The sequence below is a fragment of the Lissotriton vulgaris genome, chromosome 6 (assembly GCF_964263255.1).
Source record: "Lissotriton vulgaris chromosome 6, aLisVul1.2, whole genome shotgun sequence".
Classification (NCBI taxonomy): Eukaryota; Metazoa; Chordata; class Amphibia; order Caudata; family Salamandridae; genus Lissotriton; species Lissotriton vulgaris.
Genome location: NC_141694.1, coordinates 1,856,651,918 through 1,856,677,680, shown reverse-complemented (window position 1 = coordinate 1,856,677,680; position 25,763 = coordinate 1,856,651,918). Strand labels below are relative to the sequence as shown.

General features: G+C 45.3%; 1 protein-coding gene across 2 annotated transcripts in view; it reads right to left on the bottom strand.

Moving 5' to 3' along the window:
- Nucleotides 1-25,763, bottom strand: part of LOC147709660 (tyrosine-protein kinase Src42A-like) — a 309,465-nt gene that overhangs the window by 133,246 nt on the left and 150,456 nt on the right. For both annotated transcript variants that reach the window (XR_015296713.1, XM_086928180.1), the window contains exons 3-4: nt 21,164-21,324; nt 13,334-13,499 (exon numbers count right to left, since the gene is read on the bottom strand). Coding sequence is in view for 1 of the 2 variants with exons in the window: in XM_086928180.1 (XP_086784306.1) it covers nt 13,334-13,499; nt 21,164-21,324 (327 nt within the window). In the remaining variant the exon portion in view is untranslated. The remainder of the gene's footprint in view (nt 1-13,333; nt 13,500-21,163; nt 21,325-25,763) is intronic.

Below are 25,763 nucleotides of genomic sequence, written 5' to 3'. Positions count from 1 at the left end.
CCACCAATTTGGACTGTACCTCATCAAGGTAATTTCTGTTTGCAGATCAATGGTCAAAATGTTAAAACTCAACAGGAGAAGAGTGTCTGTTCCCATACGTACATTTATTCACCTCAGATTTCTTAACCGTTAGTGCCATCACAAGGCACATATTTTGTTTGTCATGATAGAGCCTCTACGTGGCTTCCTACCTATTTTTCAGGCACTTGCTATGTGGCTTTTCTTCTTCCTCCAACATATACTGCTCCTTCAGGTTATCATAGGAAAAGATATGGCAGAGGGGTTATTGATTCGAAGGACACAGCAGGACAAGAAGGAGGTGACTTCATCAAAGGGTTGCTTCCTTTTTGGGGCCCAATGGCCAACAGCAGAGACATCAGACAGCTAGTTCGTGTTGTTGAGGCTACCATAAATGTAACTTCTGGAGCCTTGAGTAATCTGACAGCCGAACTTAAGGCGGATCGCCTTATGACTTTGCAGAACTGGATGGTTCTAGACATTGTCTTTGCAGATCGTGAAGGAGTCTGTAAATTGATCGGGTCTAGTTGCTGCATTTACATTTCAGATAATGCCCTAACAGTATACCAAGCCATCTATAAGTTGCATATCATTTCCGAGTCCATACATCAGGACACAGGAGATTGGTCTGTGATGGGATGGTTTTGGGGTCTACTGTCCACTTGGGGATGGAAGATACTAACGGTCCTTGGAATGGTTTTGGCCATAATTTCCTCTTGTTGTCTCTTTATACAGTGTGGCCCTGCCATCTGTGGTCTTTGTGCTACCATGTGTGTCCCAAGGCCTGTGTCACAGAAAACAGAGAACATTAAAATGATGTTGCAGCAACAGCTCGATGACCTCATGGCCAAAGACATTGACTCAGATTAACTTGAGTCCTTTGTGTTTTGCCTGAGTAATGGCAAAAGGAGGGTCTGAGGTTCTTTGGTTTCTGACTTCGTCCCGTATTTAGCCGCCATTTTGTGTCTCGTCGCCATTTTGTGTTGCCCTCACTCAGGCAGCACGGCGAATGGAGTGTTTTTGCTTTTCTCAGCTGCTACGTGTCCCTTCTGTTAAAGAGTAACTCCCTGCCCTTGTTTACGAAACCGATGTCAGGGTCTGGCCGAGTTCATTAATCCATGTCTGGGTTATGTTATGTTATGTTATGTTAATTATTTCTTCTATAGCGCTCGGCTACTCCAAGGAGCATCCCGGCGCTTTGGCGAAGAATATCTGCAGGTAGAAGGGCAACATAACAGCTGAAAAGGAGACTAAAAGAGGAAAAAAAACAAAGAGAAACTATTTAGTAAAAAGCCACGTTTTCAAGCCCTTCCTAAAAGCAAGAAGGCTGGTAGCCTGTCTCAGGGACAGTGGTAGTTCGTTCCAAGCCCGCGGGGCCAGGTAGCGGAACGACCGGCCTCCCATTCTAGCACGCCTAATGGCAGGAACCGTCATTTTCGTCAGACAAGTTGACCTCAGGGCCCTGCTGGGTTGGTAAAAAGAAAGGCGTTTCCCAATACACTTGGGGCCTACGCCATGTAGAGCTTTGAAGCCAATGTCAGGCTTTTGAAGAGGATCCTCTTAGGAGTGGGTAGCCAATGCAAGGTGTTAAGTAATACAGTGGCACCTGCTCTTCTCGGGAGTCCATAGATGGCTCGGGCTGCCGAGTTCTGTACTACTTGCAAACGGGTCAGAAGATACTTCGGTAGACCCAAAAAAAGGGCGTTCGCGTAGTCCAGTCATGATCCAATCAAGGCCTGAACAATTATTTTCCTATGGTGAAGTGACACCAAAGGAAGGAACTTTCTCAGCATCCGCAGAATGCCGAAGCACTTCCCCGAAAGGCACGAGATATGGGGCCCAAAGGACAGATCACTGTCCACTATCACTCCAAGGTTCTTGGCCTTGAAGGACACACTGTCATGAGGAAACATATCCTGTGGCCACCAGGATTTCCAGTTTGGCTCGGGGGCACATCCAAAGAAGAGCAGCTCAGACTTGTCGGAGTTGCACTTCAAGCTGTGTCGCCTGAACCACTCAAAAACCGCACCTAGGCATTCCCTGATCCGTGTGCCATCAAACATCCCGCCCCTGTCACATGTGAACAGGAGCTGGGTATCATCGGCATAGGATATGATCTGGGCGCCGAAGGACTCCGCCACCAACGCCAGAGGGGCCATAAAGATGTTAAAGAGCATGGGGCTAAGAATGGAACCCTGTGGGACCCCCACCTCTAGCGGTGCCATATCAGCGGAGTAAGGGGGCGCCCAGATCGTTTGCCGGCGGCCGGCCAGAAAGGATTTGAACCAGTTCCACACCGTTCCACGAAGGCCACATTCCCAGAGTCTAAAAAGGAGGCCCTCGTGGGGAACGGTGTTGAATGCCGCCGACAAATCGAGCATGACTAACATGGCCTTTCCCCCAGAGTAGAGCACCTCCCTGATGGCGTCAGTGACCTCGAGTAGGGCCGTTTCCGTGCTAAAATTAGCACGGAAGCCAGATTGCGATGCGTGCAAAAGGTCGTTTCTCTCGATGAAACTGGAAATCGACCTATGCACGTGTCTCTCGGTCACTTTCGCCAATGCAGGGAGGAGGGAGATTGGCCTGTAGTTTGCATGAATGAGGGGATCTAGGGCAGGTTTTTTGAGCAGTGGTAGAATCATGGTGCGCTTCCATGCCTGCGGAACCACACCTGTGGACAGGGAGGAGTTCAGAAGAGGGTTCAGCAAAGCATTTAGAGCTGGTGCCACTTTTCCCAGGCATTTAGCCGGGCACAGGTCCAGCGGCGAGCCAGATTTCAAGCCTGACAGAAGATCCAAAGATGTGTTGAGGCACATAGGGGGAAATTCATAAAGAAAAGGGCCCTGACCCTCCGGAGAGGATGAAAAGGGTAAAAGACTCAGATCCAACTGTGGGCAAGAATAAGAAAGGGAGGCCTGAATGGTTGTAATTTTATTGACAAAGAAGAGGGCTAGTTGTTTTATCCAGGGTTCTGAGTGTGTGTGAGTAGGAGTACACATGGCAGGAGATGTGAAATCCTGGACCACTTTAAAAATCTCTTTGCAGGTGTTCTCAGCCTCATCAATTCGGCGCTCTAGATAGGTCTTTTTTTCTTCCCAGATCAGCTTATGGTAGGCTCTGGTTACCGCTCTAAATTTCAGTCTTTCTGTCGGGTCGTAGACCCGCCTCCAAGCTCTCTCAGCCTTCTTACAATCCTGCCGTAACGCCATCAACTGGGGAGTAAACCACGGGGCCGACGCCCTTCTCTCACCTGATTTAGACTTCTTCTCGGGGACTAAGGTCTCAAATCTGGCCATAAGCCATTTTTGGAAGATAACAAGATTCTCCTCCAGGTTGCCCGAAAGAGGACATGGAAAACTAATGAGAGCCTCAGATAGCATATCCGCCGAGAGCAGACGAAAAGGTCGCGAAGTCCGCGTGGCATCTGTTGTAGGTCTCACCCGTGTAAGGGCGGTAGAGAGCAAAGAAAAATTAATTAAAAAGTGGTCAGACCATAATACTGGCTGTGAAGGAAATACGTTGATAGGTTTCGTTGAAAAAACCTGGTCCAGGGTATGGCCTTTGTTGTGGGTTGGTCCTTGTATGAACGGAAACAACCCTAGCGGGGCCGTAATGTCAGCAAGTTTCATGGCATCAGTGTCAAGTTTGTTGTCCATGTGAACATTGAGATCCCCGAGTAGTATACAGTGTTCTGATCTAAGACATGGAACTGAAAGTGCTACTTGTAGTTCATCAAAAAAAGGCCCAGTAGGTCCCGGCGCTCTATACAAAAGAATCCCGGTGCAAGCCTGAAGGGGAGAAAGGTGAAGGGTGAAACCAAGGGCTTCACATCCCTGAATGTTCTCTACCGGAAAGGTCGAGCAGGGAATGTTTTTGTTCACAATAAGCGCTACTCCTCCTCCTCTGCCTGATACTCTATCCTTCCTGAAGATGTTGTAGTCAGGAGGGATGGCATTTGCCAGGTCAGGGGCAGAGCAGTCGCCCAGCCAGGTCTCTGTAAGGAATAGGCATGATACATTTGAATTCTGCAGCAAGTTCCAGATATTAAGGGAATGGCAGTTCAGAGACCTGGTATTGAGAAGGAGACACTGGTGGTGAGCAGATGTATTAGCCTGCGAGGGCCCATTGGGGTCCGGAAGATGCCAACCACACTCCAAGCAGCCTTTTCTGAGAGCCCGGCCACCAGGGAAAATATGATGGCAAAGCCCTCGAGGGAGGCGTAGAGTAAGAAGATCTGCCGAAGTATAAGTAATCATACTTACAAAAAGCACAAAAGTGCGACCGAAAGGATAGAAGCCAGCCGTCCTGCCCTGTCCGCCACCGAGACGCTGACGAGCGCAGACGGGCAGGACTCTGGCGCGACTCAGGCGCAGGGAAGGCGCATCCCCTGCGCGTCACCGCTGCGCGTTGAAGAAAGTGGAGCTTTAAGTAGGCCGGCGCTGCCTGTAGGTCCAAGCGCCGAGACCCGAACCAAGATGGCGGCGTCTGGCTTCAAAAGCTGTTCCAATATGGTTGATTGATCCCTGTCTCGACTTACTATTTGGCTTCTCCTATTCTTTCCTTACATTATCTTATCCGACTGACCTTCGCTATTCTCTCCTTGTATTCTCTTGTTACACAACTATCCTTTGAGGCACACAAATACGTCCTGCGACCTGCAAATTAGATTGTCGGTACTAGCACGGAATAATTTGTTGGGAGGGGTAACACACGGTTTTGAGAAAAGGGCGTATTTGAGATACCTGATAGCTTGTTTTGCAACTTTTCCTATTGGTCTGCTTTGTGTGTTTTGGGAGTATATGTCGTAAATATGTGTACTATAAGAGATTGTGCGCCACGGACTGAAGTGGCAGTCTCCTTAGAATCTAAACTCCGTATCTAACTTCTAGGACAACTGCGCTTAGCTGCAGCTAATAAACCTGGTTTTCTACGCCCAACAGAGTGTCTCGTGTCTCTGTTCGACAAGGCAGGTGAACTCGGGGATTTAAGGCTTACCCTGCGCCACCAGGCCCATAAAGCCCGGTTCTCCACCAGCAGCCGTCAAAGCTCCACATCTTGATTTGATACCTCGTTATTGATGAACATTGCAGACTCAATATTATACGCTTTTAACAAGTCGCTATTCCAGGCATCAGTTTTTAGGGGATTTAGTCTATGATTAAAATCCCCTAAAATCAAGATCACATCCCTTGGGTAGATTTCATATAAGTTCTCTATATCCCTTTTTAGACACTCCAGCTCTGCTTTATACTCATTTTTTCCCTTTCTGTATGTACACATTGATAATACATAAACCTCCACCCCCTATGTTGTTATTTAGGATCAGCACTCTGCTACCCATTGCCCAGTTACATGTTAGATCAAGGCGAAAAATATCTCTCACTATCCTTGTGGAGACCTACGTCATCTGACCACCTGATGCCCTACCTATTTGATTCTTCCTTGCAAGTTTTACGTGATGTGCAAAACCTTCAGTAACGGGGGTTTCGTCGCACAGCCATGTCTCCTGTAGGCACACAATATCGGTCTGCTCGAGGAGGTTTATGAAAGTTTCCTGAAGCCGTATTCTTTTATAGTCGTTAACATTCCAAGACAAGATACACAGGCTGTGCGACGACCCAGTTTCCTAATCGATGTTACTCAGTTGGTAACCATGTTAGCCAATGGTCTACTACCTATCCCACAACAAATTGACAATCTAGAAGTGTTGCTGCTACGACACATATAAAAACACATGTTCTACTTGATAATATACAGCTTCCTTCCTTAAGGTTTGATAGGCCTTCCATAAGGGGAGGCTTACATAGATTATTAAGGGAAGTGGGGGTTTTGCCATTAGTTTAATTTCCAAAGTCGAACTAGCAGCGTTACCATTGCCCTTCAAGTCTGCAGTGGCAGGCGGAGAGCCATGTTGTGCCTTGTCATACACAGGGTGGCACAATCAGTGCTGCAGCTCTGGGTGGACACTCTTCCCTACATGCCCTGGGTACCATATACTAGGGGCTTCCAAATAAACTAGTCTCTGTCAGTCGTGAGTAGCCAATTCGACTTGCACTGGTTTAGAACACTGGCACTGAGGTCTAGTTTGCAGGATTCGGTGCTCTCTCGAGGTAAAAAAAACAGCATATAATAGACAATATGGGGGAAAAATTGGGGTAAACATGCAAAAAAACCTGTTTCCTTGCAAAACAGTTGTAAGCTGTATAATATAAATATATTGAATTTAGCTGCAGCTGTTTTTAAACAATCTCCATACATTTGGATTCAAAGCTGCAGATACTTTTTTGCAGCATACAGTACTGTCTTTAAAACAATATTTAAATGTTATTTGGCAATCTGCTAAATAAATCTCCAAATAGGGAAACTAAAATGTCTATAATGTAAAATGTAGGGGGCGTGGCCAACCGTGACAAGATGGAAGATGCAATCTAGTGCTGCTCCGTGCCTCGACTCACAATCGCTGCTAGCCGTCCACATCCTAGTGCCCGACTAACCCCATCACAGCTATGGTGCAGCGTGCGGCGTCTGTAGACCCCGAAGATCACTTTGGACACTCAGAGAGCTGCTGTGGTCTGCCGAACGACTCTGAGGCTGTGGAACTCATGTGGAGATTCGGTATGAGGCCTTGCCTGGAGAGCCTGTGAGGAGTATAAACCACATGTGACAGTGGAGAGCCCTCCACTGGCAAACAAGGGGGAAGAGAGGTTAGGACGTGGATACCTCCTCCCAACTAGCAAGTCACTACCAAAATTGTATCCAGAACAATTGAAGATCTAGAAACTGAATAAATCCTTATGTGGCGTACACCGCACAATGCAGGAAGGAAGCAATTCCTTTTTGTTTATTTAACCCTCACACACCCTATTGGTGTCATGCTTCATCATCGGGTTCACTCTGACTCCTAAAGGTCAGAGTGGGCCCAACCATATTTCAGGGAGCTCTTAGGAGATGTAGGCCAGGGGCACTTAAAGATAAAAATCCTACTGCGTTCCCCAGGTATCCCCTTTATTCATGGGGATGCAGTGGATATTAAAAAGGTAAAAACTGGTCTTTTTGGAGGTTATGGTCCTATGACGCTAATAATCTGCCAACATGTTTCAACCCGTAAAAAAATGGCCAGATTGGTCCTGGGCTTTCATCAGGGCACAACAAACATTCCTTCCCTGGTGTTGACTGAAAATTATCCTATATATTTATATTGAAGATACAGAAAGCTGTAACCTTCGTGAAAATAATGGGGAGTATGCTTATCTCCCTTCTGTATGTACGTAACAATTAAGCCAATTTGAGAGGAAAAAACGTTTCTCATGGATCACGGGAAGGGTAGTCTTGTAGTTACACTTACTTCAAAGGTTCTGCCCCATAGTATACCTAGTAGGTATACCCGTGGTAACATGGTTCACATGCACAATGGCTCACACACCGCAAGTTATGTTGCACCCAATTCGACAACATTGGGTACGCAACATTGACAGTGTCCTAATGCAGAAAGAGTGGGACAAGGTATTTCTATACCCATGTAAGGTTTCTCACAATGCAAAGTTCCCGTATATACAATGCAACATACTACACAGCGCGTACCTTACACCTGCACATTTGCATAGAATATATGGTAGTACATCAAGTTGTCCAGGGTGTGGCTTCCTGAACGTAGACATGGCGCACATGTTCTGGACTTGCCCAGAAGCACAATCTTTGTGGGAGAATGTAATGTAATGTAATGTATGTGGTCTTGTAAAGCGCACTGCTGCCCTGAGGCGTCGTGGCGCTGTAGACCCGCTGGGGAACCCGTCCTGGCTATCCCTGTGAGATGGTCCCTACTGGGTATCTCCAAGGTGAAACCAGGCATCCCCGGCAAATGTGGGGGGCCGTTGTAGAGATGAGGCAAGCTAATGCCAGAGTTGCCAAGTGTGATCCCTGGTTAGAGTAGGCACCGAGGTGAGAATTATCGAGTTCGCTGACCCTGGTCCACGACCCTGCCGCGTCGGGAATTGAACCCTGGTCCCGGGCCGTCCTCTGCTTCCGGGTCTGCCGCCTCTAACCAGTGAGCCACACCACTCCACTCCACTCCACAGAAGGTCCACAGAAGGTCACGGATGCTCTGAGGAAGGACTTGAGAAGCGTGGAAGTGGGTCCTATGGGCTTATTTAGATGTAAAAAAAGCAGAGAATGCTACTAATGGCTTCCTAGATCTAGCCGGCTCATTGCTCGTAGACCTTTCGCTATGGAGTGGTAAAGACACTCACCTCCATGAACTGTTATATTGGTTTGCAGCCACGCTGAAGTGGGTCAAGGCTGAGTCAGTAGCCCTCCATAAAGGGGAGGCAAGGGGCTTGCGCAGGACACCCATTGCACTTGAGTGGGACACACTGCTGCATGAGCTACAGGTGCTTCCTGAAGAACTCCGAGACCCCCTGTTGGCTAGGAGTCTGTGACTGATTTTCACTCTGTATGCGGTTCCATGACACTTGTTGGATAATCTCTGTGTTCCATTGTTACGCTCTCCCTTTTATTGTTTCCCGCCTTAAAGCTCACCTCCCAGGGTATTGCTACCTGTCTGATGCTGGAAACTCCTCTCCCTCTGCTGTGGGGATTGAGCTATTCTAGCTACAAACCGCTCAGAGTTGCTCTCCTGGGCGTTCTTTCCCGATGCCGAACTACTTACCTGCCATTCGCGCAGGGTTTTTGACTGTACGTGTCTGTTATGACTGGTTATTTACATTGTTTCATTAAAGTTTGTTAATAAGGTACAAACTGAACCAATATCCCAATACCTGTTGCTTAGAATATGTGAACCCTTGGGAATTTTATACATTACTGATGATTTCTTTATATATTGCCATGGCTACAATGTGCTCTGTAGTATCAGAAAATCAATTAACAATTGTAAAATGTTACATTTAAAATGTATTATTTTGTATTTTTTTTTTCAAGCACCACCCAACCACCAGCCTTCCTGGATGGGTCAAGCCAGCAGAGAAGTAGGACAATCACGGTGATCCTGATTAGGCCTTGAACGTAAACATAATCAAACCAAGGTGTTTGCTTTCCATTTGCCAGTGTGATTGCCAAACAAAACAAATGCAATAGGCATAAACAATAACTATCTGCCAGTAGAGCACATAAATCAGAGGAGATGCGTAGAAAATAGTACACTGTTTCCACAAACAAGTTTATTTTCAATTCAAACTAAGGGCCTTCTTCATGGTATGGTGAGCTACACTCCACTGGCACAGGTTAGTGGAGGGATGGACTCCACTGCCCTGGAGGGATACAGTTTACTATAGTTAGGTATTTTTGCAAGGTGGAGCCGCCACCGAAGCAGCGCCATTGAAGGCGCTGGGACTTTTTCTGATACAAGCACCAGGCTCTATGCGCCTGCTCTGCAAACCTTTTGGTTTTTCAAAAGCAAGTTTCCAAAGCAGAAGTTTGTTGTTGAAAAACAAAATATTTAATGGCCTTGATGCTTTGGCAGCTTTTTCCTAATGTGTGAAGTTCATAAATACAATTTCATGTTTGGAACTGGCAGGCTTTCCCTAGAAACCCAGAACATGAAAAATCGATGTCCATTGACCGAGGGTCCAATGTCAGTCGGGCCATGAATCAAAGGTGTCTGCCGGAAGAGCCAGCACAGGGTCTGCAGTCAGAAACATAGCAGTTTACCAATTTTAGGTAGAGTAGTGGGAGCCATGAGTTTGCCGGACAAGGTGCTCTTCCATGTTTATGGCAGCTCATCCTGTCTGCCAAACTCTAAAGAACCACTCAATTGTTGTGCTTGGAAATACAAATATTATTCATACAAACTAGTAAAATATCAAGAGTGAATTAATTAATATAGCCTAAGAGCCTGACCTAGCGGGCTCTCCCGGCCATTAGCCTATTTACCGCGATGCGAATTTCGCCGTGGTGGGGGTGAAATAAAGGGTGGGCATGGTTCGGACGCCCCCCCAGCCATCCTCCGCACGCGCACACCGTGACATCGGACGGCCCCCGAAAGGGTTAAAGGCCTGTTCCAGGGTTAAAGGCCCGGGCCAAAGATGAGGGCCTTTAACAAGAGAGCAGACCTTTAATGGCTGGTAGAGCCTGCTAGGAAGGCTCTAAGGCTATTAGAACATTCCACCCCAAGAGGGCAGAATGATGTAATAACTAAAAACAAAGGCCTCTTGGAGCCCAAGGGGGTTTAAATCCCCTCGGACTCTGCGAGGCCTTTGTTCACAGCAGCAGCTGTGAACAAAACACCATTGGAATGTAGCTTTGCAGGCTTCTATCAGCCATTAGAAGCCCGGAGCACTCCACTGTATTCAATGGAGTGCTCCGCATTCCAATGTTCTGATATAGCCTTGGAGACCGACCTAGCGGCCTCTACCGGCCATTCAAGGCCCTCTCCAGCGTTTAACAAGGGAGCGGGCCTTTAAAGGCCAGTAGAGCCCGCTAGGAAGGCTCTAAGGCTATTAGATCATTGTGCCGCTAGAGGGCAGAATGTTCAAATGACTAAAAACCAAGGCCTCTCAGAGCCTGAGTGCTTTAAATCCCCTCAGTCTTTGAAAGCTCTTAGTTCACAGCAGCACCTGTGAACAAAAACAACAATGGAATGTCGCTCTGCAGGCTTCCACCGGCCTGCAGAAGCCCGTAGCACTCCAGTGTATGCAATGGAGTGCTCCACATTCCAGTGCTCTAATGCTGTATATGAACCAGCACTTTAAAAGTGCACCCATGTAAATACTTACTCAAAACAGTAAGATATGCATGCAAACATGTATTGTATGCATACAACCAACACTTTATGAGGGAAATCAATTCATTATAGATATGCACCAACATGTTAAATATAGGCACATTGAGTTATGCATACACAACAGTAGGGTTTGCCCGCAAACCATAATATTATACACATGAATCAAGACATTGTGAAGGCAAAGCAATAGAGTATTCTTACAAACTGTTAGCTGTACCACGAAAACCACTGCGCTACTCACAAACACGAGAATTTAGTTTACATTTACCGAGGCACTGAAAAGACACAGTAGTGTGATGGTGATATAAAAAATAATGTTAGCTATGTAAGCCAATATGTGACATTCATCAAACAATAAAATGAAGCCATTTATTTCATATACAGCTGAGGCTGATATGGTTATGAGTAGGTCAAAGAGGAAAAAAACAAAGAGGAATGCAAATATTTCTCCTCATTACGTCCGCTCCAGTGAGGCCCAGGATTTTGGCTCAAATATATGTCTATTAGTCTTTGTAGATATAGATTTAATCAAAATCCACGGGTGGATGCACGGGAACGACCACCACCCATGAAATGCCTACTGGATGCAAAGTTACACAAAGCATCGCATTGAGTTACTTTTAGTTACAATTCAATGAAAATCGCAAATTGCTTTGGATTGTCTACCAACCCAACACTTTGCATCGGGTCTGCATTGAAAAAGTAATGCAAAGTTTGTGTAAAGTGTTTAACAACATTTGATGACTAGGCCAAATCACTGCACATCTATCTGTAGTCATTGGCTATAATCAGAACATCCGTTCTAAGGTTTAGACACGTTGTGGTGCTATCGTGCTAAGCACCAAGTCACCTTTGGTGCAAATTTGGCCACACTTTGAAACCAATGTCCAGTACATAAATGCACTCAAGCACACACAGTTCAAATCACAAGGTGGGTCTCCTGTTTGTAGTCCGTTATCAAATCCAGTCCATTTTCATACAATGTTGTCCAAAAATACCGAAGACTACACGTGTTTCATCCACCTGGACTTTTTCAAGGCTGTGAGTGTGGCGATATGTCCAAACTAAGCTTATAACCTCTCCAGACTTGATGATTGCAAGGTGTAAAAAATGGTTCCGTCTGGAGCCTCAAAGTAATAGTTGTCCCAATAATGGACTGACGACAGAATAATCGCTCAAATTTGTGTCTGCTTCAATAATAGTTCACAAAAAAGAGAACGGCACCACCTGCCGATCTGCAGTTTCTATGTCTGTAAACTGCAACATGTAACGTAAAGTGTTTGTAAGCCAGGGCCAAGGTCTACTCAATCAGTTTGCCACTAGGTTTCCTCTCGAGCTGCAGGGCTATGTATAAGAAGCCCCATAACCAGCGCAGCTTTATCAGTTATCAAGTTTGGAGACAGTGGGGCATATTTACAAGCCCCTATTGCCACGGGACCGTCACTTTTTACGAAGTTCATGAGGTGATAGGGGCTTCACCTTATTTACAAGGCCTAACGTTGCCTTGTAAATAAGGACCCCTTTCACGCTATACTTAGCATGAGAGTGGAGGGCAATGGGTGTTGCAGTGGGCATTCCACCGCAACACCCATTAATTCTAACGCTGCCCCATAAGACACACAGAAATAGGATGCCGTGCCAAAATTAAGAAAAGGGTAAACCTGGTCTTACCCTGGCGCAATAAGGAGAAATGTTTAATTTTTCCTCGTTTTTGATGTTTTCATTGCGTTGTGCAGCACACATGAAAACAGCAAAAGTCCAATGATTATTTATGTGCAGTAAGGTCCCCCTTCCTGCACATAAACAATATATATTTTTAAATGCCTTTTTGCAACTTCTATGTGTGCTGCAGTAAGCCGCACACATAGAAGTTACAAAACGGCATTTAAAGATTGTTTATGTGCAGGAAAGGGGACCCTCCTGGACATAAACAATCTTCCCCTGCACTCAGACACCCTTGTACTATGGTGCAAGGGTGCCTGCGTTGGCGCTACACTGCTAAGTGTAGCGCCAGTGCAGGGGGAAATGCATTGTTGTAAATATGGTGCAGGCCTGCATTACAGAAGTGGAGTGAGGCGTTAAACCAAGAAGGCTAACGTCTCACTCCGCCATTTCCCTTGTGAAAATGCCCCAGTGTGTCTAGTAGTTTTAGATTTCGTTTTTTAGGGGGCTGTATTTATTCGACTCACTAATGCACTCCGTGATTTTGGGGTTTGCTGTTTTTCAAGTGAGCTTGATATGAGCTTGACATTTTTCGACCTATTTTCATTTAGTGCTTTGATTCCAAATGAAACCAGGTCATGCCACATTCCCCAGAAACCCCTGTTCTAGTACGGACATCACCAGCTGACCAAACGGTCCTGACAAATAGTTTTCTTCCTCTGTGTCTCATGTCCCTCTTCTCCCAACATCAGGAGCACTTTGTGACAAACTTAACATCAAAATTAAGGCCTTCTGTCATTTCCCCTTGCAAAGCTAAGCTGCTGAAACCAGGGGAGGTTGGTCATGATGAACCTTGGCATCAACTTTCATAGCAAACACCACAAGTTATGAGGGATCTCCTAACAGGGAGGGATTTACCTCGCAGCTCCTTGATGGCGACCTCTGTTGTTCCATTCCACTTCGCCAGCCAGACATCTCCAAAGGTGCCGCTGCCCAACTTCTTGATCTTCTCGATGGAGTCAGGCTGGATCTCCAGGAGGCCAACAGTGTTGTGGGACAGGCTCGGCAACGAAGGCGCCTCTAGCTACCAAGAACAAAAGATAAATGATTTGACTTGCTCCCTGAGATAATAAGATGATGTCTGAGAGTGAATGAATCTACAGAGAATGCATAATCAGGACCAAGATGGAAGTCAAGTCCTAGAAGCTGCTACAACCTTTTGAATGATATCTTCTCCACCCATCTTTCCACTAGTGCATGTTCACTAAGGTAGGAAGACTTTACAATTCAACTCTGCCCACTGGATCTGAGGCCGTTCAATCATCTGCTGCGTCTATCCTTGCTCTCATACTTTAAGCCATATTCGCTCTCATTCTCTGAAGCAATGGATGCGCGTAGACAGAATGTGGTGAACCAATAACAAGTTTTATTGATAAAGAAGTATATAGATAAGCACAGGTACAGGTGCAGACCACAGAAGATGGCTTCAACTGCCCAACATCCCAACCATCACCCAAGCATCCTAGTCTAGAACACAGCATTGACCAATGGAAAGGACACTTACACTAGATGACAACAGAATGTCCTGACCACCAATACTAAGAATATAAACACTGGACAATGATATAATCATAACCACATGAGAACACAACATACTCCTGTCATACCTGCTCTTTTACTTTTCCCCAAAAACTAAGTGGGCTTCAACTGGCATCTGTGGTTAAAAGAAAGGAACCACAAGAAACCTGTGCCCTGCTTAAGTCAACTATGACTTGGAGGGTACCCAGCCAAGACACAAGGCTAGCACCTTCATCAATGCCTTTCAACAAAGACATGTCTAGCCTGCCGACCCCTGGTCGTGCTGCGTGCCTTCCTACTGCTGCTTCCAGGGCCCCAGCCAAACTCCTTGAATGGTTCCATAGCTTCTTCCTTTCATAAACTCCTGCCTGCCATCAACAGAATTCAGCTGCCAATGGTTTGATTACAGACTGGCCTATACTGTAGTGGTCTATCCGCCCATGCACTCTGTCCCTTGATAAGCCCATAACACATCTTAACATATTAATCTCCCACTGGCAGAGACTTGAGAGCTACCTAGGGGTCAGAGGGTTAAATAATGGTGGGTACACACAGCGCTTTGTCCTTCCAAGTTTAATAAAATGAGAACTGATGGAGTGTGATGGCGTTCTGAAAATTGTAGGGGTGCAACATAACCATGGATAGTCTGCACCCACATATATTCCATTGTTGTGATAACATTTGATCGGTAGAAGTGTTTAGTAATAACATGTGAAAATGCAATTGTTATGGAAAGTGTTGTGTTAGGTAAAGAAACAACATATTTTTCATGTTATAACATTGTAATGCATAGTGTTGATGTTATTTGCCTAACGAAATGGCTTATATGTGACCTAATGTGTATGATTTTACGTCCACCATATTACAGTTGCACATAGACGTGATAAATTGCTAAATGTGTAGGTTTCCGTGTGTTCGCTTTCAATAAAATGCATTGATGTGCTTTGTAATGTAATGGTGTAGAAAGGTCTAAATGAAATGTTCACTTATGTTTATTTGAAAGACCTATGTGTTTCACTCTTATGTTGGCTGATTTCTGTAGGCCTGAAATGAATTTTTACCTGGATGGCTCTTTGTGCAGTTGGTAAATTCATGTACATCTTGGATTTGTGCTGTTCTCACTTTTCTGTTGCAGGTGGAGGAAGTCGTCTTTGTTAGTTAGAATAACGTCTTTTGTTTTGGAAAGTTAGGCTTAGGAGAATGTTCCTGGAAGGAGCTGATAATTGGGAGCCGGTGTTCTTTCCCCTTGAGGGAGGATTGGGAATCAAAAACATCAAACCAGGAGCTGGAAGACACTGACACCGCATGGAATATCACCTATGGGAAGTGTCCAGTGAGATGAGGTGATCTGTGGGGGTGTTTTGCATTTTCATGTTTTGTATCAGAGATAGTGTCCCGGGGTGGAGACAGGAGAAGGGTGAGGAGATCGAAGGAGAGAGAAGGATCATCATAGAACGTGCTCTTTAGCTTTTGCTACTTGTCCCATACAACGTGATTGTACTTCTTAGGAAGTCTTCACGTGCTGACACCATTTTCCTGACCCCGCCATGGAAAGCCATGCGGAGTCTGCATTTGAGGGACAGTTGAGGGCCCTAGGGTATTGTGGGAGTGGGGGGGTCAACATGGGGGTTACCTATGGTACCCCCTTACATTGTCATGGACAAGGTGGCAGGCACCGCGCGGTGCATAATTTGTTAATATACATTTATTTCTTTTTTAAATTCATTTTAAAGTATTATATTTTTTAAAGCATGAATAAACTTATTTAATTTTTTTTATATATTTATTTATATATTTATTCCAATTCTCCAGTTCACGTGAATTTACTCCAAAACCATCACATTCACTTAATACTGCAGAAACATGTTAAATTGTAAAACAGCACCAGAGGTTTGCAGCAGGCTAACAACTAAACATGTAACTTCACAAGTTGACCTCGCACACCAAAGACTGTATAGTAAACACGATATTAGTGCTTTTATAAACATTTGCTTTATAACATAGATGGAATCCAACTGTTCTCCCAAGAAAATTTCAAGTCAGTTTTCTTCGTTTTATTCTTTCTTTTATTATTCAAAAACTCGCAGATAAAAATAGCCAACGCGTTTCGTCCGAAACCGGACTTCTTCAGGGCTACATTTAAAAAGATACAAAAGTATATATCAGTGTGTGTATAGATACAGAAGTACGTGCACAAATAAATAGATCATACAGTTTAAACTCAAAGAACAATTTACAAAACACCAGACCATTAGCATATGTACAGCATACAAAAAAAATGACTTGAAAAAATACATTTAAATTCCAGGGAGAACATACGTTGTTAGCAAAACATTTAGTTGTCCTAAATATAAACCAGTATACTAAATACAGAGTGTTATTGGCCTAACCATGTAAGAGAGAATCATAAAAAAGCAGTAACTACTGAATTTTGACTGGAGTACACATTATAATATTTACATAACATCTCTATAAACATAAATGGTATTAAATACCTTAATGCAGTGTATTTTTATGTTACACGTCGTTACGCAAGCAGACATCTTTCTCGACTGGATCTCAATGAATGGATGATTATTAGATCTGCCAACCACACAAATTATAGTAAGTGCATACTTTCGTTTCACCATGACTGATAAACGTTCTCTAACTCTTAGTTAGTCAGGCATCCCATGTAACTGGTTTTTGGTTTTAAATAAAAATACAATCTCATGAAGTCCCACAGACTAGACACATTATTTAGATATTGACCATGCTTTCGCTCAAACTATTTTGAATCCGTATAGATATCAATATCTGGCTGTACATATAGGTTCTTATATATGACCACTCTTTCTAAAACATGGATATATTTATTTATAGAAACCTATTGTTCAGACACCTACCAAGACGGATGGGACGTGTAACATAAAAATACACGGCATTAAGGTATTTAATACCATTTATGTTTATAGAGATGTTATGTAAATATTATAATGTGTACTCCAGTCAAAATTCAGTAGTTACTGCTTTTTTATGATTCTCTCTTACATGGTTAGGCCAATAACACTCTGTATTTAGTATACTGGTTTATATTTAGGACAACTAAATGTTTTGCTAACAACGTATGTTCTCCCTGGAATTTAAATGTATTTTTTCAAGTCATTTTTTTTGTATGCTGTACATATGCTAATGGTCTGGTGTTTTGTAAATTGTTCTTTGAGTTTAAACTGTATGATCTATTTATTTGTGCACGTACTTCTGTATCTATACACACACTGATATATACTTTTGTATCTTTTTAAATGTAGCCCTGAAGAAGACCGGTTTCGGACGAAACGCGTTGGCTATTTTTATCTGCGAGTTTTTGAATAATAAAAGAAAGAATAAAACGAAGAAAACTGACTTGAAATTTTCTTGGGAGAACAGTTGGATTCCATCTATGTTATAAAGCAAATGTTTATAAAAGCACTAATATCGTGTTTACTATACAGTCTTTGGTGTGCGAGGTCAACTTGTGAAGTTTGATGTACAGAACACATTTTCATTTGTTCTATGTTGGGATCTAGGGGGTTGTATCCCAGACCATTTGCACCCATATTATAACAACATTAGGAACTTGACCCTCGGTGCGGCCCGTAAAGCCTCAATCCCCCTTTTTTCTGCTTTGACAAATAACAACTAAACATGTTTTTGAGGTATTGACTAGTGTATGTGCGGACCTCACCAAAATCAATGCTTATTCTACTGTTGCTTAGGTTGGATTGGAAATAGTAATTCTCACTCTTCCAAACTCCAGCACTTTCCATTCTCAATCAATCAATCAGGGGTTTATAAAGCGTGATACTCACCCGTGAGGGTCTCATGGCGCTGGGGAAGGGGGTGGTGGAGGGAGCATCTCCGGATCATCAAAGAGCCATGGCCTTGAGGTCCTCCTGAATGTGTGCAGGGTCAGGGAGTGTCTGATGTTCATGGGGAGCTCCCTCCAGGTTTTGGCTGCGATGTGGGAGAAGGCTCTCCCGCCTGTTCGCTTTCTGCAGATGCGGGGGACCTCTGCCAGGGCAAGATCGGCGAACCGGAGGTTCCTCTTGGGTACAGGGAAGGATATTCTCTCTTTGAGGTTTTTAGGTCCGATGTTGTTGAGGGATTTGTTGGCGTGGGTGAGGAGTATGAAGGTGACCCTCTTCTTGATGGGGTGCCAGTAGAGGTCTCATAGGTGATGGGTCATGTGTTCGTAATGCGGTGTCCCGAGGAGGAGTCTGGCTGCAGCGTTCTGGATGGTTTGGCGTTTGTGTAGAAGGGTTCTGTTGATTCTGGCGTATAGGGCGTTGCCGTAGTCCAGTCTGCTGGTTATGAGCGCGTGGGTGACGGTCCTTCTGCAGTGGGGGGATCCATTTGAAGGTCTTGTGGAGGAATCGCAGGCAGTTGAAACCAGTGGAGGCGAAAGCGTTGATCTGGCGGTTCATGGAGAGGGAGGAGTTGAGGATGATGCCGAGGTTTTGTGCATGGTCTGTAGGGGTGGGTGGATTCCCGAGGGCCACCAGGTGTAGTCCTAGGCGGAGGTGCAGGGTCCGAGGATGAGGACTTCGGTCTTTTCTGAGTTGAGCTTCAAACAGCTGCTTTTATCCAGGCTGCCACGTTCTTCATACCTTGCTGGAAACAGAATCTGGTGTACTCGGGATTCTTTGTGAGTGAGAGGATGAGCTGGGTGTCGTCGACATAGGATACAATTCTGAGCCCATGCTGTCTGACGATGGCGGTTAGGAGTGCCATGTAGCTGCTGAAGAGGGTGAGGCTGAGAGATGATCCTTGGGGTACTCCGCAGTTGATATTGCTGGGTTCGAGGAGGAAGGAAGGTAGCCTTATCCTCTGGGTTCGGCTGGAAAGAAAGGATTGGATCTAGTCAACGGCGGCTCCTAGTCTCCCCACGCGTGAAGTCTGACTGCGAGCGTGCGATGTGAAACGGTGTCGAAGGCTGCGGTGAGGTCTAGAAGGATGAGGGCCGCAGTGTGTCCCTGGACGAGTAGCATGCAGATGTCATCAGTGGCGCGAGGAGGGCGGTCTCATGCTGTGGTTGCTGCAGAGTCCAGACTGGGAGGCATCCAAGATGGAGTCCTCATCAATAAAAGAGGTCAGTTGGGCATTTACGAGACTCTCAGCGACGTTGGCCGTGAAGGGGAGGAGAGAGATGGGCCGGTAGTTGTTCAGGTCATTTGGGTCAGACTGTAGTTTTTTTGAGAAGGGGTTTAACCTCTGCCCGCTTCCAATCGTCTGGGAAGATGCCGGATATGAAGGAGGCATTGATGGTCCGTCCTAGTTCGGGCGAGATGGCGGCGGCGGCCCTGTGGAATATGTGTGGTGAGCAGGGGCCTGTTGGGGCTACTGAGTGGGTTTTCTTCATGGTCGCAGTGATGTGTTTGATGGTGGCAGGATTCCAGGTCATGGTGGTTGGCTTATCAGCGGCGTGGGGGGGGGGGGTTGTGTCCGGCATCTGTTCACTGAAGTTGTCGTAGAAGACCTTGATCGTCAGGTGGAATTAGGAGCTGAGCTTGTCGCAGAGTAACTGGGAAGATGTGATGTCCTTGGCTTCGTTGGGGGGGTTTAGGAACTGCCGTATGACGTTCAACAGTTCCTTGGCGTTGGTCGTGTTGGAATGGATTTTATCTATTATGAAGGTCCGTTTGGTGTCTCATAAACGCTGGTGGTATTCCTTCAGGGCGCTCCTGGGGTTCAGTGGTTTTCTGGTTTCGCCAGGTTTTCTCTAGGCGTCTGCAGGAGCGCCTGGCTTCTCGAGTAACTTTATGTGAAATGGAGGTTTAGAATAGGCCAAGGCTATCCTGCCGATCTGGTGACTGACTCCTAGCTGTGGATATCCCTTCAAATACCATTGCACTAGTGCGTGTATCCAAAGTGAGTCTGTAAACACACCTAGAGCTTGCCCAATGCTTCTAGACTGTCTCAATTTTCAGGTTATTTCACACATTCATTTTACACAAGATATGACACTGACTGTATAATACCACTGTTTTCTATTATAACAATGCTATCTGTCTCAGACGTTCAACCACACAACCTTGCATCAGTAAATCACGACTGTTCGACTGCGTAACACCCGAAAGTCACTACATAAAAGGAAGGTGCTAGGCAACTCGGTGATCCTGCAGTAGACTTTGTGGTTCCACAGACCATGCAGAGGACCTCATTTCTTTCTCCTTCATTAGTTGAGACATGTGGTAGATGTTTGCGTCATCATAATAGTGACATTTGCCATCAGTAGTGTCCTCCTAACCACAGGGGACATTGATTGACTTCTTGTAGGGTTGAAAACTATGCATCTCCGGGAACAAACACTGCTGCATACGGTGGAGTAAGGAAACTGGTATAAGCAGCCAACACCTCATGCACATTGTGTACAGGACCACCGCCAATAAGTCTATAAGCGAGAGTATGAACATCAGGACAGGGCGGCCCCACCAACTGATTGGCCAATACTTGTACACTCTTTCGTGATACCCGGTGGGGTTGTGTATCGACAGTGGACAGACCTAGGTGGATGGTTGAAGTTGTATGACGGGATGTTGTTTTACTGACCAGGGGGATCAGTCAGTACTATCACCGTGCGGGTATTATGATGAGTACCACAATCTCTGTAGTTTGTGGGGACAGATTGTATTCCTGCTGCACACCACAACTTGCCAAGCATTGAGTTCATCAATATGCATTCACAATGTGACCTTCTGTGCCACGGATGGTGTCAGGGCTGTAGCACTAAGGGGGGGGCAGTTACTTCCATTTTTGTGTGTGTTTTTCTGATTTATGTTGCCTGGGCAATATTGTATGTTGTTACATATTGAAAACATATTTTGGCGCTGACTTCTTGGCCCTGCATGGGATGCGATTTACAAGTGGGCACTGTTCAGTAACTTTTTTAGCACGTTCGCCTGTCTGTGCTGGGCCTGGATGACAGGAAACAGGTAAGGCTTGGGTGAGCGTTTAGCTGACAGGAGTGTGGCAATGCTAGTGGGTGGTCACTTTCATGGTTCCCAAAAGTTGTCAAAGTGAGAGGTGGTGGCAATGTGTCATTATTTCTCTGAAATGTGGACGCAGAGTTTTAAATGTGTCCTCGTGAAGACTAAGCCCCTATTTAATGCCCACCACAAAGTCTGCCAGATCTGCTCCAGCCCCTCTCACCTTCACGCAGGGCAGCTCCAGTTTTGTGCACAGCCCATCAGCGTTGTTGGAGTAATACTTCACCAGTTTCTCCAGAGAGGGGAACTTCTGTCTCTCCACGAGGAAGAACTTGCGGTCCACAGATAGGATTTGGTAGTGTCTGACCAACTTCCGGATCCGCACTGAAAAACAAGAAATCCACTGGGTAAAAAGTCCCTAAACAAATCAGAGTAGGTGTTTTTCAGGGTGTATCCTAGGCAACAACTTCTTGAAAAAGTCTCCAAACATTGGAACCGAAACAGAATAAACATGAACAAATGATAGGTACACATGGGAAGCTGTGTTTGCAGGGACTAGGACAATGCACAGCGGAATCACTTTACATGCTGAATTCAACTCTAACAAGGACCCACTCATCACTCAGGCCAGCTCGGAATTTGCCTTTCTGTTTCCTGCTCTCTTCTTTGTACTTTTTTAGATCTCTGTTTAATACAAACGCCCTCTATATCCAGAGGGCTGGGGGAAGGATAGAGAAATTTAGAGACGTCTGTGCTCCCCCAATCAATAGCCAACCACCGAAAAAACAAATGTATCCTACGAATATGCTCCCCACTTAGGGAGCCAGTCACCTATACTTCAGAACCACTCCTCAATCAAGGTGACCGATCGTACCCAGTCACTCAGTTTTAGGACCGCGATGGCATTTGCCTAAAAGAAACAGGATGGCCTCACTCACCCCCTGGGTATCATGCTTCTTCATCGAGCATCCCGCATTCGTCAAAGAATCCGCTAATGGCAAAGGGCCCCCATCAAAATACTGGGGAACTATCTAAGGAAAACCCAAAAGGGATCTTGTTAAAAATCCCTATCACCTGCCTAGCCCAAAAAACTAACCTTTTATTGGAATGGTGGTGAAAAGATGGGTAAAAAGAAGTGATAGGACACATGAAGCTGTATTAGGTAGCTCATATCCATAATGGTTGACATGTTTCAACCCTGAAAAGGCCGCAACGGGTTATGGGGCTTTCCTCGGGACCTGAACCCAATTATGTCTATTTCAATCTCTAGTCAAATGCTCATACACACTCTTAATGCACATGCACACACACAGTACCAGATACTAATTTTTGGTTACTCCAAAAATTGATTTTTTCCTCTTATTTTAGCCAGGGTCTGTCACTTTGGGACAGTCATATCCCCTGGAGGGGTATCCCCTGGTGGATGAGCCTTGTAGTCGCACATTCGTCAAAGCTATCCCCCGAGAGCGCACCTATTTAGGATCTCCTATCTCCTCCAACTGTCTGTATTAATGTCCCAAAGTTGGGGACCACGGCTAACAGAAGAGGAAAAAACAGTTTTAGAGTAACCTGAAATTAGCATCTGGTACTGTGTGTATGCATGCGCTTTAACGGTGTGTATAGGACTGGGGATTGAAGTAGACATAATGAGGTTCAGGTACTGAGCAAAGCCCCAGACCATGTAAAGGGCCTTTTAGGGCTGAAACATATCGACTATTATGGGCATGAGCTGCCTAATAGAGTCTCATGTGTCCTTTTACTTCTTTTTAACCATTCCTACACCACCATTCTAATAAAAGATTAGTTTTTCTGGCTAGGCTGGTCTAGGGATTTTGAACCTGATCCCTTTTGTATTTTCCTTAAATATTCCCCAAGTCTTTGGATGGGGCTGTCTGCCATTAGAGGATTCTTTGGTGGGCACGGGATGGCAGAGTATGATGCATGATATCCAGGGGGTGAGTGAGGCCATCCCGTTCCTTTTAGGCAAATGCCATTGCGGTCTTAAAACTGAGTGACTGGGAACGATCGGTCACCTGGAATTGAGGGATCGCTCTGAACTATAGGTGACTGGCTCCCTAAGTGGGCAGCATATTCGTAGGGTACGTTGACTACCAGCCCAAATCTTACCACTGGTTGGCTTTCTTGTGCCTCTAACGTGCTTGCTTCTTTTTTAATAGCCTTCCTTCCTCTTCTTGTCCTGTCCCTCCCCTGGAGTATAGCTTCTTTACCATCATTTTGATTGGCTGACTTGTGTCCTTACTCATCTCACATTAGGGAGCTCTTTTCATCTTCTTTGAGCACGCCATGGGGATGCATGTGTTTTTTTGCCCTCTCTTCCCCATGTTCTGCTTACCCCCTCAAATACCCTCCTCCCGCACTCTCAGGGTGGCTCTCCACCCCTCCAAGGATGTCTGTAAAAGTACAGCAATGTGTGTATTTTTGCCTGACATTACTAAAGATCACACTTTAAGGGTTGTTTTGTTTTGTCTCTTGGTGCCACATGTTCCATGGCAGAGGCCCTGGCACGCGAAGGCGTTTATTATGTACTGGGGTAGGGTCGACTGCTGTACTCCCTGACAGCGGAGGCAGAAGCTGTATGTAGCATCACTGAAAAGGAGATGTCCTCTCTCCAAGAGGCCCATAAGCCAATATCTTAGGCTACTGCTGAATATAAAATGGCTGGAGCATTTGTTTTGATTCAGAGTCCTGTGGAAAGTAAATTAGGCCTTGGCAAATTTGAGTGAGAGTATCCTGAGTGAAAAGTATTTGAAAAATAAACCATGCCAATTATAAACTGGTGAAGTAAGCATTGGCACAGCCAGTAGCATGGCACGCCCCATTGACAAGTGGAGCTCTCTTGGTTTTGCCAATGTTTGTTTGTTTATCAGAGCTACAAATACACTTTCGGGCCTTTTGCATTTTAGGTCTGGCCAAAGACAGAGTCAGGTGTTTCATAGAGATAATCTGATCTACACCCAAAGAGAGAGAGAGGAGACGATTCAGCACTCCTCAGCGACTCACAGATTGATCAGCCCACATTCAGTCGCCATTGGTGGATGTGAAGTGTCACTCACGATGGATGGCAGCTCTCATCGAAGGCGGGACCAGGGGTGCAGAGCCAATGCCTTAATTGCGCCCCTTATTTCTCTGATTGGGTGGAATCTGCGCAGTATGAGCCCCTCGGGTTACGCCTCCATTTAATAAGGTAACTGATGCTCACCTGCTGGTTAACTGAACCCTTCAGGCCTTCCTGTTACACATAGGGCAGAGGGAGCAAAGTGCCTCTTAAGCTCAATACAATTTTAGGTGCTACAAAATATAAAACGATTGCCTCGAATCTGATATTTAGTTCACAACCATTTCAGAGCCTATTTTAAGAATATAAGGTTGAACCAGAAGCTAAGTCACTTAAGCGTTAGGTGGCAAGGAGTTAGCAATTATATCACAAGTGGAGAATTGGCAAACTAGCCAGACAAACAACAGGTATGTATGACGTCTAGCTAGTAGCATGACTCAGCGACTCAACTCAACGTTCCATGTGTGTGCTCTGCAGGTCAGAATTCTGAATCCTGGAAAGGCCAACTCAGCCTCTTATCTTTCAAAGGTCAATCCATTGAGTGTCGTTCAAACAGTTAATCCCAACACCTATTATTTACAGTGCTTGAAACAGCTAAACAGAAGTATTAGGGCAATCTAAAAAAACACGTTATTATAATTTCATAAGTAGTGTACTTGTGAAAGGGAGGTGGGAGGGCTTCCCGGACAGGTAAGTGGCATGCCCAAGGCAGCTCTTCATCCCAGGAAGGCACAGACTGCTCCTAGAGTAGGCAGCTCTAGTTGGCGTTTCGACCTATGGATCCCCTGAAGGAATCTGTGCGCACCCCCTCGTCACAGGGTCGAATCCTGGAGTCTACTCAGCCCTTCATCCTCCAAGGTTGGAAGATGAGTAGCAAGGAGTTGGGTAGCAATAAACATCAGTTATGAAGCGCTGGCTATATACATATGTGTCCCCGCTTTAGCAGCTACAGCGGGAGGTGAGGTACTCGGTGGGCCTCTTCTGTCTGCAACTCCCCAGACAAAGGGTCATAATTAGTGTGAAAAGATGGGAGGGTGAACAAATGTATTGATGGATGTGTGAGTGAGTGAAAGGGTGGATGGATAGATGCATGAATAATTGAGTGAAAGGGTGCAGGTAATGATGTATGAGTGAAAGGGACAAAGGGTGAATGGATGGATGGATGAGTGAAAGGCTAGATAGATGATGAGAGAAAGGATTGATGGATGAGTAAATGAAATTATGGATAATGATTGAAAGGATAAATGGATGGATAGATGATTGGATGGGTGGATGGACGGACGGATTGAAAGTCTGGATGAATGGATGGGTTTAAAGGGTGGATAGATGAATGAGTGACAGGTTAAATAGATGGATGGATGAGTGAGTGAAATGATGGCTGGATGAGTGAATAAATTAATGGATGAGTGAAAGGGAGGGTAGATGGATAGGTGAAAGGGTGAATGGATGGAAAGATGAGTGAAAGGGGTATGGATGAGTGAGTGAAAGGATGGATGAGCGAAATGGTAAATTATTGGATGGATGTGTGAGTGAAATGGTGGATGGATGGTGTACCGACAGGATTTTCGGACCAGATGGGATCAGCTCCTGAGAGCCCCTCTAACCCAGTCGGAACGTAACCACATCCCTCCTCAGGACCATCTATCCAGGCACCTGGGTACCTACCTGAGGATGGGGAACTCGCAATATACAAGCTCATATCATCAGAAACACCACTAAATCTATAGGGATACTAAGAATACTCACT